Here is a 17,273-nt window from a genome sequence, read left to right as displayed (position 1 = left end):
GCCTATGTCCTGAATGGTATTACCTAGGTTTTCTTCTAGGGTTTTTATGTTTTTATTTGTAACATTTAAGTGTCTAATCCATTTTGAATTAATTTTCGTATAAGGAGTAAGGAAAGGATCCAGTTTCAGCTTTCTACTTATGGCTAGCCAATTAGAAAAGAATTTTCAACCCAGAATTTCATATCCAGCCAAACTAAGCAAAATATTAATAGAGGTTTTTCTCCTTGAGATGTAGTATTATGGGCCATTGTTATTTTCTTCTTTTTTAAAATGTTTTGGCATTTAAAAAATAATGGATATATTTACTTTAAATACAGGAACAATAATTTTAAAGTCTTACAATTTTAACCAAGATCATTATTAAAACCAAGCAATTGCATGTTTTCTAATGCTAATATTTTAAGTGGTCATATTTAATGTTCAAATTCCACTTTGTCTTTCCTAGGTCATCCAGAAATTTATCCTTTAGTATTAACCACCAAGACCCAGGAAATATTTAACTGCCGAATAGATGAAGATATCACAGATGAACAACCTTATAAGCTTATCAATAAAGAGGATATTTTTGAGGACCTGCGCAACAGAGCTGCAGTATCTGATTTCCACCCAGTCAAAAAAATTGTCCAGGTAAGCACAATGTCCCTCTTTATTTTCAGTCCTACCTCAAGAAGTTCCTGGTACATAATAACAAAAGTTGGAGAGGTTGTTGGTTCAAATCTGGCCCCATTGCTTTGGGCAAGTGCTAGCTTGCCCACCCCTGCTTGGGAATCCTGTTTGATGATCCTCTGTGAAAAGCAAAATTCCATCAATGACTTGTTATCTAATCCCATACCCAGAAAAGCTCATCCTTGCCCAGTTTTTGTTTTGTTTTGTTTTGTTTTTTGAGACACGGTTTCACTCCTGTCTCCCAGGCTAAACACGCAATCATGGTTCACTGCAACCTCTGCCTCCCAGGTTCAAGCAATCCTCCCATCTCAGCCTCCTGAGCAACTGGGACCACAGGCACAGGCCACCATGCCCGACTAATTGTTGTTTTTGTCAAGACAGGGTTTTGCCTCGTTGCCCAGGCTGGGGTCGGACTCCTGAGCTCAAGTGATCTGCCCGCCTTGGCCTTCCAAAATGCTAGGATTGTAGGCATGAGCCACCGTGCTCCACCTTTGCCCAGTTTTAACTAGAATATGAATCTATCCTTATTTTCTGCTTTAATTGTTTAATTCATAATTTTGGTTCTGATTTATCTCTAAGCATGCTACAGAGCACAATACCAAACAAAAACTGCTTTTTTAAAATTTTTTTCCCGTTAGAAGTAAAAGTGCATGTAAATTTCCCTGGATGCATTATATTTTTAAGAGCTTTTTAAAGTTAATAAAATAATTTTGCAATTTGATGTTATCAGCCATAGATTAGCGCAATGGTTATCTTCTATAATTGGTTGATTAGAGAAATATGAATTTTGTGTTGGCGTCAAAATAAACCGAGTGACCACTGAATATTAACTTCCTCTCTCAATTATATTTTTGTAGGAATATCCTGGAAATGAGCTTCTGCTTGTTTATGACAAAGACTTCAAATATGGACTTAACTTTTATCTTATTGGAACTGAAGAGGGCAAAGAAAACTATTTAAATGTGAGCAAACCCGAAGGCCTTGTAATTTGTTTGTTTCTGTTGTGGTTGTGTTTGTTTTTGAGACAGGCTCTTGCTCTGTCACCCAGGCTGGAGTGCAGTGGCACAATCATGGTCACTGCAACGTGAACCTCCCAGGCCCAAGTGGTCCTCCCACCTCAGCCCCCCAAGTAGCTGGGACTACAGGCATGCACCACCACGTCCAGCTAATTTTGTTTATTTTTTGTAGAGATGAGGTCTCACTATGTTGCCCAGGCTGGGCAATTTGTTGATTAGCAGAAGGAAGCAGAAGCAGTACCTCTCAAGGATTCCTAAACATAGTGATTATTATTCTTGTTCAGTTTGGTTTCTTTGGGACCCAGATCAGGTTCTGGCACCTAGAATAAGTAAGTAGTAAATGGGGGATGAACTAAATCAAGTATCTCAGGGTAACAGATTTGCCCTTCGTTGACCTCGTGAGAGAGGAAACAGTGAATCTGGAGTACCGCTTTCCTACTTCTCTTCTTGCCATCTCCATGACTTTGAGTAAGTTACTGAGCCTCTCATCTGTAAAACAGTGACACCATTATTGCACATTTCCTGGGCTTTCATGAGGATTCATATAGGTAAAGCCCTGTGTTCAAGGTGTGCAAGAAAGGTAACAGATGTATGAGACTCTCTTTCTGATCTTCCATCCCTGTTTGGTCAAATTGAAGGAAGCAATTTGGGAGGTTTGGTTAAATTGTTTGAGGATGACAGAGAGGTTTGTGTGGCTGTCCAATAAGCAATAAGAATAAAGGGAAACCATATAATTAAAAAATATCTAGGCTAGGCACAGTGGCTCATGCCTGTAATCCCAGCACTTCGGGAGGCTGAGGCGGGGTCACTTGAGGCCTGGAGTTCCAGATGAGCCTGAGCAACATAGCAAGACCCTGCCACCACAAAATATAAAAATATTAGCTAGGCATGGTAGCTTGTGCCTGTAGTCCCAGCTACTTGGGAAGCTGAGATGGGTGGATCACTTGGGCCGGAAAGGTGGAGGTTGCAGTGAGTCATGATCATGTCTCTGCACTCCAGCCTGGGTGACAGAGCGAGACCCTGTCTCAAAAAGAAAAAAATAAATAAAAGCTAACAGTTTACAATTAAAAATCATCTTTCATTTAGCCTTAACATTTTAATTTTATTTTATGATTGCTGTTCTGTTTTAATTTCTTATTGTTATGAAATATTTTAAATGTATAGAAAAAACTAGAGAGTAGTATAACAAATATCTACACTTCATTATCCAGAATTTTAAAATATTAATTTTATATTTACTTTGAAACTTTTAACAAAATAAATAAAATTACAGACAATATTCCACTCCCTCTCGTATCCTCCCTAATTCCGTTTTCTTCACTCCTCCCTATGAGGAACCATTATTCTAAATTGTTACATACTGTTCTTGTCTGTGGTTTTATACTTTTACCATATATTTATGTTCCACAAATAATAGATTTTATAGTCTTATTAACTTAGCATTCACATAAAAATTGTGTCATTTTTATACTCAGTCTGCAACTTCATTTTTCACCAAATTATAAAATTCTAGGATCTATAAGTATCAGTATATTTAGATACCATATATATGTAGATAAAATTTGTTCATTATAACTGCTCTATGGAATTTTATTTTATGGTTCTACCACAGTGTCATCAATCCATTCCTCTATTGATATTCATTTGGTTGATTTTTTTTTACTGTTACAAATAAAGCAGCAGTGTGTGTGTGTATGTATATATATACACATCTATATGTAGAGTTGTGTGTGTGTATATATATATATCTTCTTGTCTACTGTCTTTTTCTTCTTTCTGTATTCCTGAGATCTCTTTTCTTTTCCTTTCTTTTGCTTTGTTTCCTTTTCATAATTCAAAAGTATGAATTGACAAAAAAAAGTAAGACAGTACTTAATGAATTTATATAAAAGTAAAGTTTGTTGCAAAATATATACATATAGCTATAACCTAAACTTGGGCATATATTGTAGAATGCTATTTATTTTACTTTAGCCCCCAGAAGTATCAGAAGAACAAGAGGAATATAAAGAATATATTCCTGAAGATGTGTATATTTATAAACCACCTGTCTCTAAACCATGGGTTTCTTTGGGCAGTGAAAAAGAAATTGAGGAAGCATCAGTTACGGAATCTACAAAGCAGGTTAGAGGGTTAAATATGATCTGTAATCATTACCTCCCTATAGCTGAACAACCCTTACTCCTGAGGAATTCATAAGGTTTACTGTGTTTGCTGTGGAGGCATAGTTTTTGGTGTGTTGTTTTGGTTTGCTTTTACAGAAGAATGGTCATTGTCTTAAGTGGGTGTTATGGGTTGAATTTTGTCTCCAAAAAATGGTATATTGAACTTCTAACCTCCAGCACCCTAGAATGTGATTCTATCTGGAAATAGTGTCATTGCAAGTATAACTATTTAAGATGAGGTCATACTGGAGTAGGGTAGGCCCCAATCCAATACGACTGGTGTCCTTGTGATAAGATGGCCATGGGAATGACAAAGAAGGAGAATGGCATGTAAAGAAGCAGGCAGAGGCTCGAAAGATGGATACACAAACCAAGGAACACAAGGATTGCTGGCTGTCACCAGAAGCCAGGAGAGAAACGGAACAGATTCTCCCTCAGAGCCTTCAGAAGGAAACAACCCTCAAACTCTTCAGTTTCAAACTTCTACCCTCCACAACTGTAAGAGAATAAGTTTCTGTTGTTTTAGGCCACCCCATTTGTAGTACTTGGTTATGGCAGCTGTAGGAAGCTAATATAGTGGCATTCCCTCTCAAAGGAACTCCTGTGAGGGGGAATTGTGTGTGAGTGGTTTATTAGGAAAGTGCTCCAGAAGAGAACACGACAAGCAGCTGAACAGGGATATGGAGGAAACCCTGCCAGGCTGCACTCTCTGGCAAAAGTCTGCAGAGGGAAGGCTTCAGCCAAACCCGGAGAGGAATTCTGGAGTGTAAATTATACCTCAGAGTTGTTCCAAACAGAAGCTAAGGAGAAGGATTTATGTATCCCTCCTGCCAGTCTACCATTAGTCAAGATGAAACTACTAGTTACTTCCTGTTCTTTGCACCTGCTGGCAAAGTGGTCCTGATAGCCCTAGAGCAGCCCTCCAAAGAGGAGGAGCAGGTGCTGCTTGTGCGAATGGAAAGCACACAAAGCTGGAGGCACTCACAGAAAGTGCACAAAGGGCTATGAACGGATCTGGGCAGAGTACCAACGTTGCCTATACATCAGTTTTTCTTCAGGGACTTCATTGTGTTACCTTTACTGTTTACATGTGTTACAGATTACATATATGATTTCTCGAAAACGAAGTGAATTTGGTGCACCAATTAAGTTCAGTGACCAGAATGCTTCCAGTGTAAAAGATGCCTATATTGAATGTACAGCCTACCCAGATAAAAATTTTACCCTTAAACAACTTGAAAAAGATGTTGGCATGCAAGTAATCCCCCAAATAAAGGACATAAGCACTCAGACAAAATGGTAAGTATGTGATGGGTGTATGTAATTTTAGAGCCAGTTACAGTAAAATCTGATAACATCCATTATTATTTTGAGAGCTCTTTATAATAAATAGAAATGGATTAATGATGATGACACATAGATCTCCACAGAGTAATTCAATTCAGGAAGATCTAATTATATTCAATAATGCCTTTAAAAATCATAACAGGAAAATGAGATACAAGTATAGAAGATTGTAAAGGCTGGAGTAGGAAAATGAGTGATGCTGTTAATCATGACAGTGCTGGTCATCTGTCATCTGGCATATTACAATTGCCCCTCATTGCTCTGTTCTACCTCCTAAGTCATCATTCTTAAACATCAAATCAGATGGTGTTACTTCATTGTCTAGGTTTCTTCTCTGGCTTCCATCACTTAAAAAATACATCCATCCAGAGCCCTTAGGATGGCATATGAGGTTCTCCTTCCTCCATGATGAGGCACTGTCTGCCTCTCCAGCCCCATCATCCCTTGTTCCTGAACAAGCTCTCTGTGTGCCAGCCCTATGAGTTGCTTCCAGTTCCCAGAATACCTGCGGTTCCACCTCTTCCTGCCTCTGCCCATGCTGAATCTTCCTCCTCTCTGTAAATGGTAATGATATTCTTCTAATTACTCAGACCAAAAGCCTTGGATTTTGTTGGGTCTATCTTCAAAATTTACCCACTGCTATTACCTTAGACCATTCATCATCATCTCCTGCTTGGATTACTATAATTCCTTCTAAGTGGACTTCCTCTATCCATCCTTTCTCTCCTGCATTCTATTCTCCATAGAGAAGCCCTGGTAATCCTATTAAAATGCAAGTCAGATCATGTCACTGATCAAAACCTTCCAATGGCCTGTCATCCCAAAGGAACCTACGATGCTTCATATGATCTAGATCCCTTTACCCCTCTGCCCTAATTTCCCACAGTTCTCCCTGCTCATCCATCCAGCCACACTGGCTTCTTCATTCCTTGATTTACCATGCATACTCATACATGATGTGTTTACGCTTACAAGTCCTTTACATAGAATGCTCTTCCCTTGTGTTTATTCCCTCCTTCATTCAGATCTCTGCTCAAACGAGGCATTCCCTGACACTCCTATATAAAAGCAATAACTCAGCTGGGCGCCGTGGCTCACGCCTGTAATCCCAACACTTTGGGAGGCTGAGGTGGGTGGATCATGAGGTCAAGAGATCGAGACCATCTTGACCAACATGGTGAAACCCCATCTCTACTAAAAATACAAAAATTAGCTGGGCGTGGTGGCCTGTGCCTGTAATCCCAGGTACTTGGGAGGCTGAGGCAGGAGAATTGCTTGAACCCACGAGGCAGAGGTTGCAGTGAGCCGAGATCGTGCCACTACACTCTAGCCTGGCAACAGAGCGAGACTCCATCTCAAAAAAAAAAAAAAAAAAAAAAAAAAAAGTAACAACTCCATTACCATCTATCCCCTTACTCTATTTTTCTCCATTGTGCTATAATCACTTGATTTGTGTTTTTTATTGTCTCTCTTCTCCTCACTCTGCCCTTGGAATTTAAGCTCTGTGAGATAAAAACTTTGTATATTTTGTTTACTGCTATGTTCCCAACTCCTAGGACAGTTCCTGGCATATATTTATTAAATGGTGGGGAAAAAGGAATGGAAGAGGGAAAACAGGAAGAAAAGGATATAGGTAAGGAAGAATGTACAGAATGATGACAGATTTGAATTCACTGTTAAGTGAAGAGCTATGAAATATACAATAAGACAGGTCATGACCAGGAGAAGCAGGGCTCAGCAACATGGAATGCAATACAGAAGATACTTTTCAGATCTATGTGAACTAACAGGTTAAAAGCCATGAAAATGCAATGTTAAAGTCAGGGCACATATATACAGACTCCAAAGGTTGGGCCAAGAAATGAGTCAGAAACAAGAGAAGAAGATGAACAGACAGGCCAAAACAAGAGGAGGTAAAGAGAAAGGCAAGAACTGGTAGTCAAGTCCTGGCAGGGAAGGAGGACATCAGACATCCATAAATATCAAGAAGTGAGTGCAAGAGAGGAAGGAGAGAGGTGATATTAGTACCAAAGGAACTTGAATTTTGAGACAAATTTCTAAGTCAAGCCAGCCAGAGATTTATTTTATGTTCCTACTAGGATACAGACAAGTCCCAAGAATGAGTCAGCCAGGGTAGACTCAGTAGGTAGACTCAGAATACAGACGGATAATAATAATAGTGGCAGTGTTCCTAAGTAGAAGGAGTAAACAGATGAGAAATAAGGGAGATCTTGACCCACAAAATGAAAAAAAAGTTTTTTCGAAGAATTAAAAGGAACTCAAATGGTTTAAACCTAGATGACTGGGAGAAGGCTGGTACTTCAAGCAGGAAATTAGGAAGGGTAGCTGTTACGAGGTGGAGAAGGTAGGATATGTGATTATATTGGAGGGAGTCAAGAAAAATCAAAGATGAAGTTCGAAGAATGACAGTGAAAGCAAATGCCTAGTGTTCCCACCACATACCAGGCATTCTTCTAAGTGCTTTTACACACATCAACTCAATCCTCACAACTGCTGTCTGAGGTAGGCACTGTCCCCATTTTACAAATAGAGAAACTGAAGCAAAAGAGGTTAAAATGAAAGCCCAATGTTTTGGGCATAATTTAAACCTGAAGCAATAATGAATAGTTTTGCTGAAAAACAACAAAACAAATCATATTTTGAAAGTAAGAGTGACTCTTAGGCATGTTGCTACTTTGATAAAACCACCAAAAACATATCTTTTTTTTTTTGAGACAGAGTCTCACTCTGTTGCCCAGGCTGGAGTGCAGTGGCGCAATCTTGGTTCACTGTAAGCTCCACCTCCCAGGTTCATGCCATTCTCCTGCCTCAGCCTCCCAAGTAACTGAGACTACAGGCGCCCACCACCACACCTGGCTAATTTTTTGTGTCTTTTATTAGAGACGGGGTTTCACCATGTTAGCCAGGATGGTCTCGATCTCCTGACCTCGTGATCCGCCCATCTCGGCCTCCCAAAGTGCTGGGATTACAGGCATGAGCCACCGCACCCAGCTTTTTTTTTTTACTTAACCCTGTCTAGAGAGTAGAAATTAAAAGGCGAAGCTGAGATTTGAACCCAGGTCTCTCTGGTTCCAATACTAATATTATTTCTTTCTACCACTCTTCCTTCTGCTATGGATACTGACCTAAACAAGGAAAAAAATGAATTATTCTAGTAAACATACTCAAAACTCCCTTTACCGCTTTGTCTGATTACTCTCCATTTAATATATTATCTCTCACAGAGACATTCTGCGTTGTACTGACATTTGTTCAACAAACACAAATACTACATAGTATTTTGTTGAGCACTTAAAATGTGGTAGGCACTGTTTTTAAAGTTTTGCATGTATCAACACATTCAATCCTTACAATGACACTATGAACTAGCTACTTTAAGAATTTTATTTATAGATGAGAAAACAGGTACAGAAGGTTAGATAATTAGCTCAAGGGTCACATAGCTAGTAAATGATAGAAGCGGGCTTCAAAGCCAGGCAGCCAATCACCAGAGTCCACACTCTTAATGATTGTGCCATGTGACTTTTCCAAGCTCCACATGCCGAGATCAAGGGCTCACCCAGTCTAGTACTTGAGACTGACAATAAAGCCCAAAGATACAATGCCATATGACGTGTTCACATACAGAGGCCACTAAGAGCATACTAGATGGAGCAAGTCTTCCTGCCACCATCACTGCTGAAATGTATCTTATTCCTGGTTTTGTATGTTTAGAGCAGAGTTTCTCAACCTCAACACAATTGACATTTGGGGCTGGATAATTCTCTTTGAGGGAAGGCTGTCTTGTGCTTTGTAGGGTGTTTAACAGCATTCCTGGGCTCTATGCACTAGACACCAGTAACATGTCTAGGTTGTGACTACCAAAAGTGTTTCTCGACATTGCCAAATGTCCCACGATGGGGTGAAGTGGACACTGACTTAATGAAGAGATAGAGAGAACGACAAAGATAGCAAAACATTAATAATTGATGAATCTGGGTGAAGGGTGTATGGGAATTCTTTATACCCTTCTTACAACTTTTCTGTAAGTTTGAAATGATTTCTAAATAAAATTTTACAAAATAAGATCTTTTGATTATGTTGGAGAAAATTAATGTAGACTTTGAATAGTGGTCAATATCAGTTGTCTAGGATAAAGAAAATTCAATGTATATAATTTAAATATAAAATAAAATAATATCCTAACATCGTCACAGAGACACACTTTTGACCTGTTGTGGCCCATATTTGCTCTTCTTTGACCTAATCTTTGGTATTGAATTTTCTTTTAATATATTAGGACATATCCTAAAAATGCTACTACGCAATATTATCCAAGAGAATTCTCAGAAGAGGAAAAAGAGACACTCAAACAATCAAAGCCTTTGGTTGATTTTCTTAACAATGCATCCATAAGGTAAAAAATTGCATATTATAAATTTTAAAAATAAAACATAAAATGTATATGTTTACATAGAATAACAGGTCCAAATAAACAATCCCATATATGGTATCTAGATAAAAAGTATGAAGACAGTTGTCAGGTATGACACATTCTACAGATTCAGTATTTCTTTCCTTTCTATTGCTATGCAACATCTTAGCCCTCTCAAGCTAAGGCCACATCAAACAGTGTGAAGAGTTGAGTGTGTGAGGATGTTTTCCTAATTGCAAATTAACAATTACTTGTATTTACCACGGTTACTTTTATGTAAGTCTTTTTCTCCACTCCTAACTCCTCTTCTTCATTAACTTTTTGTAGGATGAGGAGAATGCTGTGGACGTTATGATGATGATAAGTATTTCCAAAAATATCTTTGTAGATGAGAACCTGAATTCAAATGTCTTTTTGGACATTTCCCTCTTATCACCAATTCCTGTGTTCCTGCACTCTTACTGGCTTTGAAAGAGAAGCATCTTCAAAATGCCCCCTAAGCTGTTAGTAGGACCCTGGGTAGAGTTCTGGGGCTTCTAAACCAGAGAAACAACTTGACAAGTTCTCATCAAGCTGATACTAGAGTTTAGAGAAGTGGATCCAATGGAGGACAAGTCTGTCAGTTATATTCGATAGGCTGGTTTCTGTTTCTTTCCAAAATTAAAAACTTGGCAGTCAAGTTCATATATAGCCCAAGTGAAGCTTTTTTATTTTTAAGAAATGTCATTGGTTCTTTCAGACTGCATTAAATATCCTGAAAATTCCAACAACTTTCAAAGTTGTTACCTATGCCGAGGGAGACTCTGGCTCAAAAATTCAGTTAATGATTCAGAGAGAACATTATTTGCCACTCATTCACAGGAAGGATGCTATAATTTTTCCTATATGGGCAATGAGGTAGAAATAAGAAAACCTGAGTTTCCCCTCCCCTTATCAAAATTTAGTAGTCATTATAATTTTCCTGTAAGAACAATAAAAATGAGAGGTTTGTTTACATATAATCAATATCCAGAGAAAACTAGATATTGAGGTAATAAAAAATGTTCAAAATAAATCCACACTGTATATTATCTTTAGACCTGGACTTTTATTCTTTCCTCTGAATTGCCATGCTTATAAAGAAAAGAATAGTGGACAGCTTTATGATTCCCTCCCTGAGATGTGGGAAGGAGAAGTCAGATCTATAAGAAGAAAGAGGAAAATTGGCACAGGAATTATAATAGCACTGGCCAAGAATAAATAAGAAACCCATGTTTATATCACTGCAAATGTAACTTCCAGCTTTAAAACTGCTTAAGGTTTATTCAGTAGTTTTTAATTAAGGTAAGCCTGATTTTGTTCTGGAAGAAAGCCCTTTTAGAAATGGGAAATTTCTTTCTCACAAAATTTTATCTAAAACAAACTTAAGGGAAGCATTATTTGAAAAGAAGGCAATGACATGAGACAAGAGAGAGGAACTTCAGGGGGATTCACAAAACAACTAAGAAACCTTCCTTTCAGAGTTAAAATTCCTAGACAACAGTTTTGCCAGCCTCCAATGTGTTACTCTCAGGAGCCACATGGTTCCAGGAAAGCAAGAAACCGGAAACCAGAAGAAAGATGTGTTTTCACTTCTTCTGTTTGAATTACTTCCCCATTCTGGCTGAGGAGGTAGAATCAGGAAACCAGAGCGAAAGCCACGTCTTTAACTTTTCTCATGAGAATTCCTTTCTCATTTAGGCTTAACCAGAAAGAAATATGATTTGGAAAATGCTTACTAATGCTTCTACTGGAAACTGTTTAAGTCTCGACAGTCCTCTACACAGGGTTATTCAGTGTTCAATGTGCTTATGAATCACCTGAGGACTCTTGTTAAAATGCAGGCTCTGACTCAGTAAGTCTGGGGTGGAGCCTGTGACTCTGCATTTCTAACAGCCCCAGGTCATGTTGGTGGTCACTGGACCACACTTTAAGTGGCCAGGTCTTAGGAAAGGGGTCTATTTTGAAAGATGAAGTACAAGAAGAATTTAACCAAGAGAGGACTCAATTAGGCAATGACTGGTAGTGTAATGATCAATGACAGGGGTATCAAATGGTGCCCTTTCTTATATTTTAGGAGTATCTATTTTTACTGTTTATATTGAACTATCTAAAGGGTTTTTTCTTATTTTAAGAAATTCATAATTGAGAACCACTTTTTCAGCTTACCACACCTATATAAAACCAAGAAGTTTACAGTTTTGATCATTAGGGCAAAACCTTGGGTGGCATTCTAATTGTGGGAGGGCTCTCAGCGACTTTGGGAGTATGCAGAGCTTTCAGACCTAAGCATAAAGAGGGACAATCATTATCATAGGAACTGTTTTAAGGCAGGAGCCTGTCAAACCAAGGTCCTTAACTATTAGCAAATGATCCTAGCACTCAGATGGTATCTTAAAGGAACAATATTAGTATTTTTAGCAGGCTACTTTTTCATTTTGGGGACTGTCTCATGCATTGCAGGAGGTTTGGTAATGGAATTAAACACAGTAGCACCTCCCAGGCATTGTGACAACTAAAACTACAAACACACACACACACACAGACACACACGCACACACTTCTAAACTCCAATTCTTCCTTTGTTCGGAATCTCTTATTTGTTGTTTTGAATTACGTATGTATTGGGGCTATCCTGTTTAGGATAAGTGATCATTTAGTACAGAATATGCCTAAGAAAATTGCCATTTGTGACAGTTGGGGCTTTCCAGGAAGCAAATGACATCAAGTTAGAGGCAGAAGTTTACTGAGGATTACACTGTGAAAAATAAAGGAGTGGGAGACAGGACTAGGAAGGTAGAGCATCAGACAAATTCTCAGCCTACCCAGCAGGAGCTCCAGAGCAAAGACGCCTGCTGTGGGAGTGCTGCACAAGGAGGACTGGCCAGGCCCAGCCATCCCTGCAGCTGCATGCTCAGGCATTGACCTGGAGAGAGTACAGCCTTGGCTTGGAAACTGAGGCAGATCATGAAGTTGCTCGAAGTTCTGAGTAACATGCCACCATGATTTTTTTTCTCTTAAGTCATTTATTTCACATGAGATTAATCATTATTACCAAATATAATTGAGAATTATTATTTTTTGTTCAGTATAAAGGAAGGAGAAGGAGTTGCTAAGATAGTCACATTAGTGGATACTAAAATCCAGTATCTTAATTGCTTTTTATTTTTACAAATTAGTGTTGAAATAGCCCTGCAGCAAAATGAAATCACGAACACATTTATTGATGACTGGAAACACCTCGCAGAAGAAGAAGGCACCTTTGGGGACAAGACTGATACCCACCTGAAAGAGTACCAGTCCTTTACCGACCTTCATAGCCCAACGGAGAAAATGATTACCTGTGTCTCATGGCATCCAACTATCTATGGTGAGATGGAAATGATGGGGATTCCGTTTTGTGATAACACTGAAGTTGTCTGTTGCTTTCATATGTAAAATTGCAAACTAGCTCAATGTCAATAAGACACCTTCCCTTTGCTCTGTGCTCACTAGGTACCTGCCATGTGCTTTCCACATCTTCACTGTCAGGTGTCCTCCCAACAACCCTGTAGGACACACACCTGTCATCATCTCTGTTTCACAACAAAAAGACCCAAGCTCAACTCAGGGAAGTGACTTGCCCAGGTCACCCAGGTGGCATAGGCAGAGTCTGGGTTTGGCTTGGGCCTATTGCTCTCCCAAAGCTAAATTTCTTCCTCCTAACACTGCCTTTCTGATTACTAGACAAGAGAGGAAATGTACCTCCTTTATAGAGCTCAGCAGCCAAGGGAGGTAGGTAGGGTTGTGCAAAGGTGGAAACATGGAAAGAGAGGTATTTGTCCTCTTTCTTCCTCCTTTCACCCTCCACTAGCCCTTTCCTCACAAAAAAGAAACAAAACAAGATTTTCTTTTCTTCCAAAATCTTCTGAGTCCCCTGTATATTTTATACTAACAGTACATGTCAGTTTGGACCAGCCAGATTTCAAGTGCTAAATAAGTGACATGTAACTAGTGGCAACCACATTAGCCAACAGAGCTCTAAGAAAACTCTTGGTCTCCCATGGACAAAGTGAAAATGAAGAGTGGCTGTGTAGAAAAGCAAAAGCTAGAGACACCTCTCCATGTATAGTTGTTGCCAACTTTAATTTCTACATGTGTTTCAATCAGGGCTAATAGCTGTGTCGGTGGCCGTGCGACTTTCTTTTGAAGACAGAGTTCACTTTTCTGGTAAATTATTGCTGCAGCCATCACTGATTCTTTTCTGGAGCTTCTCTGATCCTATACATCCTCAGGTAATTAGGAAGAGTTGCCCATATAGCCTAAATTTTCAAATACTACTTTCATGTATACCTTTAGCAGTTTTTATTGCAAAGTACTTTATAATCATGTAATGTTGTAAACATTTATAAAGCTAGGCTTTCTTCAATGCAGAACTTGTCATCATTCAGTTTGAGCAAAACTAAAGTTTACAATTTGTTTATTGAACAAATCAACATGCTATTTTTTTCAAAAGTCGTAAGAAGAATGTTTAAACTATTTTTAAAACAAACTTTTTTTATGGACTTAAATACCAATTGGTCAAATGCAAATAGATTTTAGTTTCACATGGGTTTCCTCAATTCCAAGGATCACTGGATAATAAATAAAAGTGAATGTGTGGGAGAGCACTGGGGAGTGGTACGGACTGCGGCCTTGGAGAGTGCATTACCTGTCTGTAGGCTGGCTGCCCTCTTGTTGCCAGGTGGTCCCATTGTTAAGAGAATTGAGAAATTTGGAATTTTGTATGAAATTGCCCAATTTTAAATAGCTCAACTAAAACCAAACCAAAACACACAGAAACCCCACTCAAACCAACCAAAACCCATAGCAATTCAAATAAAATGAGGCTGAAGGCTGGGTTTGCTACACAGGGTTCTAGTTTTCATGGTCTGCTCAATAAGACATCTGCTTAGTGGGTGGGTGGTGTATAGTGTTAGATTATTTCAATGTTTTAAATATAATAATATTTTGTTTCTAAAAAGTATTGCATAATCAAGACTTTCCCTAATAAACCCTGGCCTCCCCTTCTTCCTTTTTCCCAATTCATTTGAATTAAGGTAGTTTTACTGTAATAGATTCTAAATACTTTAATGATTATAGACCCAGAGATCAAAATAAAAGATCTCTAACCCTTTCTTGTCAGCCACGAAAACAGTGCCACTCTCTCACTAGAGTTTTCTAACCTTTCTACCCTGTAGATCTCCTCTCCACTCCAGGAGTGCCTGGCTCAGTATTCAGCAAGCGACAAAACAGACACAGATCCTGTCCTCACAGAGCTTCCCTTCCATGGTTTTCAAGGAACACGAATTTCATAGTCTTTTTGTTTATAAACATTGTAACATGCTCCCCAAATAACTACAGTTTGTTTCTACTGAGGGGTGGGTTGGGGGATACCTGGGTCCTCTTGAGAACATACTCACTGTCCCTCTTATGGCCAATGTGCACAATAAAATTCAGCAAAAGCAGCTTTTAGTTCAGAGGCAGAACTCTGAGAATAGGCTCTCTACACACCTTGCTTATTATAGATAGCTACAAAATTAGACTTTTAACTGTCTTAATATTATTTTCTAGCCATGATCTTAATCTGTTTTCTCATTCTTTCATGAATTTGCTGGGTTTACTTTAGTTAATGCTGGAGAGCCCAGATGACATCTTCTGCTTCAAGTTCTGTCCAAGTGATCCTAATATCATTGCTGGAGGCTGTATCAATGGGCAGGTACTTACGGAATTTTTTCAGCTATGTATTAATGTAGACAAGCTTTGGTAATAAGTTTTGATTTGGCAGTTCCTTGGACTTAAGGATTCAATTCAGCAGAAGGAAGGCATGCCAATTGTGTGCCAGACACCACACCAGGAAGCAGGGTATAGAGACGTGTTACACATGGTATCAACTCCTGAGGTGTTCATGGGGTAACCCAGCTTCAAAACTGAAACAGAACTGAGTGAAATCTATTTGTGTTACTGGGACCGAACCACATATTGTATAAGATTCCATGGAAGAACAAAAGCTACAAGCATTACTACTTCTTGGAAAAAAAGGCCTCTTCTGAAATTTCCTAGGGAGTAGGAGTTAGGGGATGATTCGGAACTTAAACAGGAATTCACTAGAAAGCATACATACATCACTGAATTTATAGATAGATAGATAGAGATATATATAGATTATATGTAGATAGATAAATACCATTTGCTTTTATCTTCTTTTTAAGTTATCTAATACCAAATTTAGATCCTATCCTCCAATATACTGTTTCTCTAGTGAAGCAAAACAATCGTAAAACTGTTTTATGGTCAAAGTTTAAATTCATTGTGACTGAGTCGGTTTGACCATTAAAAGGGTATATAATTTTTGTGTGTGTGGCTTGAAATACTTCCTTGCGGTTAAAATGTAAATGCCTGCAGCTTCCATGTCTGTTTATCCAGAACCAAAATAACCAGGAAAACAATTTTTTCTCCCTCAGTTTTGTTCAACAATAACTGAGGGTCATAATGACTCAGAGCCCATCCTCCAAGCCTTGCAAATCCTGAAATGCCTTTTTCACTCGTTACAAAGGTAATGTGACTTTATTTTAGAATGTTTCAGAAAAGCACATGATGAAAATAAAATCACTTACAATTCTGTACTCCTAACATTTTGTTAAAACTTTAGTGTACTGAAATACCTTTTAGTCATTGGAAACCTAATTTAGTGTTACATTTCTACCTTATCCTGACTTTTTTTTAAAAAATGGCCATCTAGATACATAAGAATTCAGAGTTGGCCATTCAGTTAAATCGAAATCATCACTTCCAAGCCTTCTTTGGACAGTTGGGTGTTTGTACTCAATTCTGGAGTATGGGCTGTTTTTTCCTGGGTCCAAAGCAACGGTCCTTACAATCACAGCACATTTCCAAAAACAGAGGAAGAACTTTTCCCAAAGCAAAGGGAATTGCATGATATTTATTTTGGATTTTTTAAAAATACTGGCATTTATTAATGTGAGCACAAAATGAAAGTGCTAAAGATACTTTTACAGAGAAGAAAACATTATTTTATACTAGCTTTAAAAATTGCTGACTCACTTAAGATACAAGCTAAATTTGATTATCTCCTATGGTGATTGACTTATCAGGCTACAAACCAATAGTTAAAAGAAAATTAAGACTTAATTAGATATTTTCTGAAAAGGTTATGATAACATTTATTTCTGTTTTAGATTGTCATGTGGGATATCACCACACATGCAGATCGCATAGAAAACGTTAAGGCAGGTGGTAGTAGAAGTAAAAAAGCCACACTGAAGGTAAGCTTTTTATAACATTTCATTTGCAAGTTTTTTCCATTTAAGAGTTTATGGGAAAGTACATAATATAGTTGCCAAGGCTAATAAAAACTCAAGAGAAAAAAGGAAAAAATAAAAGAATGTTATTTCCCAAGCCTTCACCTGTGCTTGTGAACATGTTCTGAATCACTTTTATGTGGGCCCTTGATTAAAACACAATGAATCAAGTTGCACCATCTACCCAAGGATATGAAGTTCTGTCTGGTTGTTATTGTTAAATGAAATGAAGGGACCATGTGACTTGCCTAAAGTGAGGTGATTGAAAGAGCACTGGACAGAAGAG

General features: G+C 38.3%; 1 protein-coding gene across 1 annotated transcript in view; it reads left to right on the top strand.

The window, feature by feature from the left end:
* The window catches only part of DNAI3 (dynein axonemal intermediate chain 3), a 76,285-nt gene that overhangs the window by 22,561 nt on the left and 36,451 nt on the right, over positions 1-17,273 (top strand). Inside the window, exons 4-12 of the mRNA XM_017851286.1 lie at positions 446-627; positions 1,524-1,628; positions 3,657-3,806; positions 4,947-5,146; positions 9,495-9,611; positions 12,827-13,017; positions 13,797-13,921; positions 15,295-15,384; positions 16,865-16,951. Coding sequence (XP_017706775.1) covers positions 446-627; positions 1,524-1,628; positions 3,657-3,806; positions 4,947-5,146; positions 9,495-9,611; positions 12,827-13,017; positions 13,797-13,921; positions 15,295-15,384; positions 16,865-16,951 — 1,247 coding nt within the window. The remainder of the gene's footprint in view (positions 1-445; positions 628-1,523; positions 1,629-3,656; positions 3,807-4,946; positions 5,147-9,494; positions 9,612-12,826; positions 13,018-13,796; positions 13,922-15,294; positions 15,385-16,864; positions 16,952-17,273) is intronic.

The sequence above is a fragment of the Rhinopithecus bieti genome, unplaced genomic scaffold (genome assembly GCF_001698545.2).
Source record: "Rhinopithecus bieti isolate Rb0 unplaced genomic scaffold, ASM169854v2 scaffold_1467, whole genome shotgun sequence".
NCBI classification, from domain to species: Eukaryota; Metazoa; Chordata; class Mammalia; order Primates; family Cercopithecidae; genus Rhinopithecus; species Rhinopithecus bieti.
Note: the sequence above shows the minus strand (reverse complement) of the source record. Positions and strands in the feature narration are given on the sequence as shown.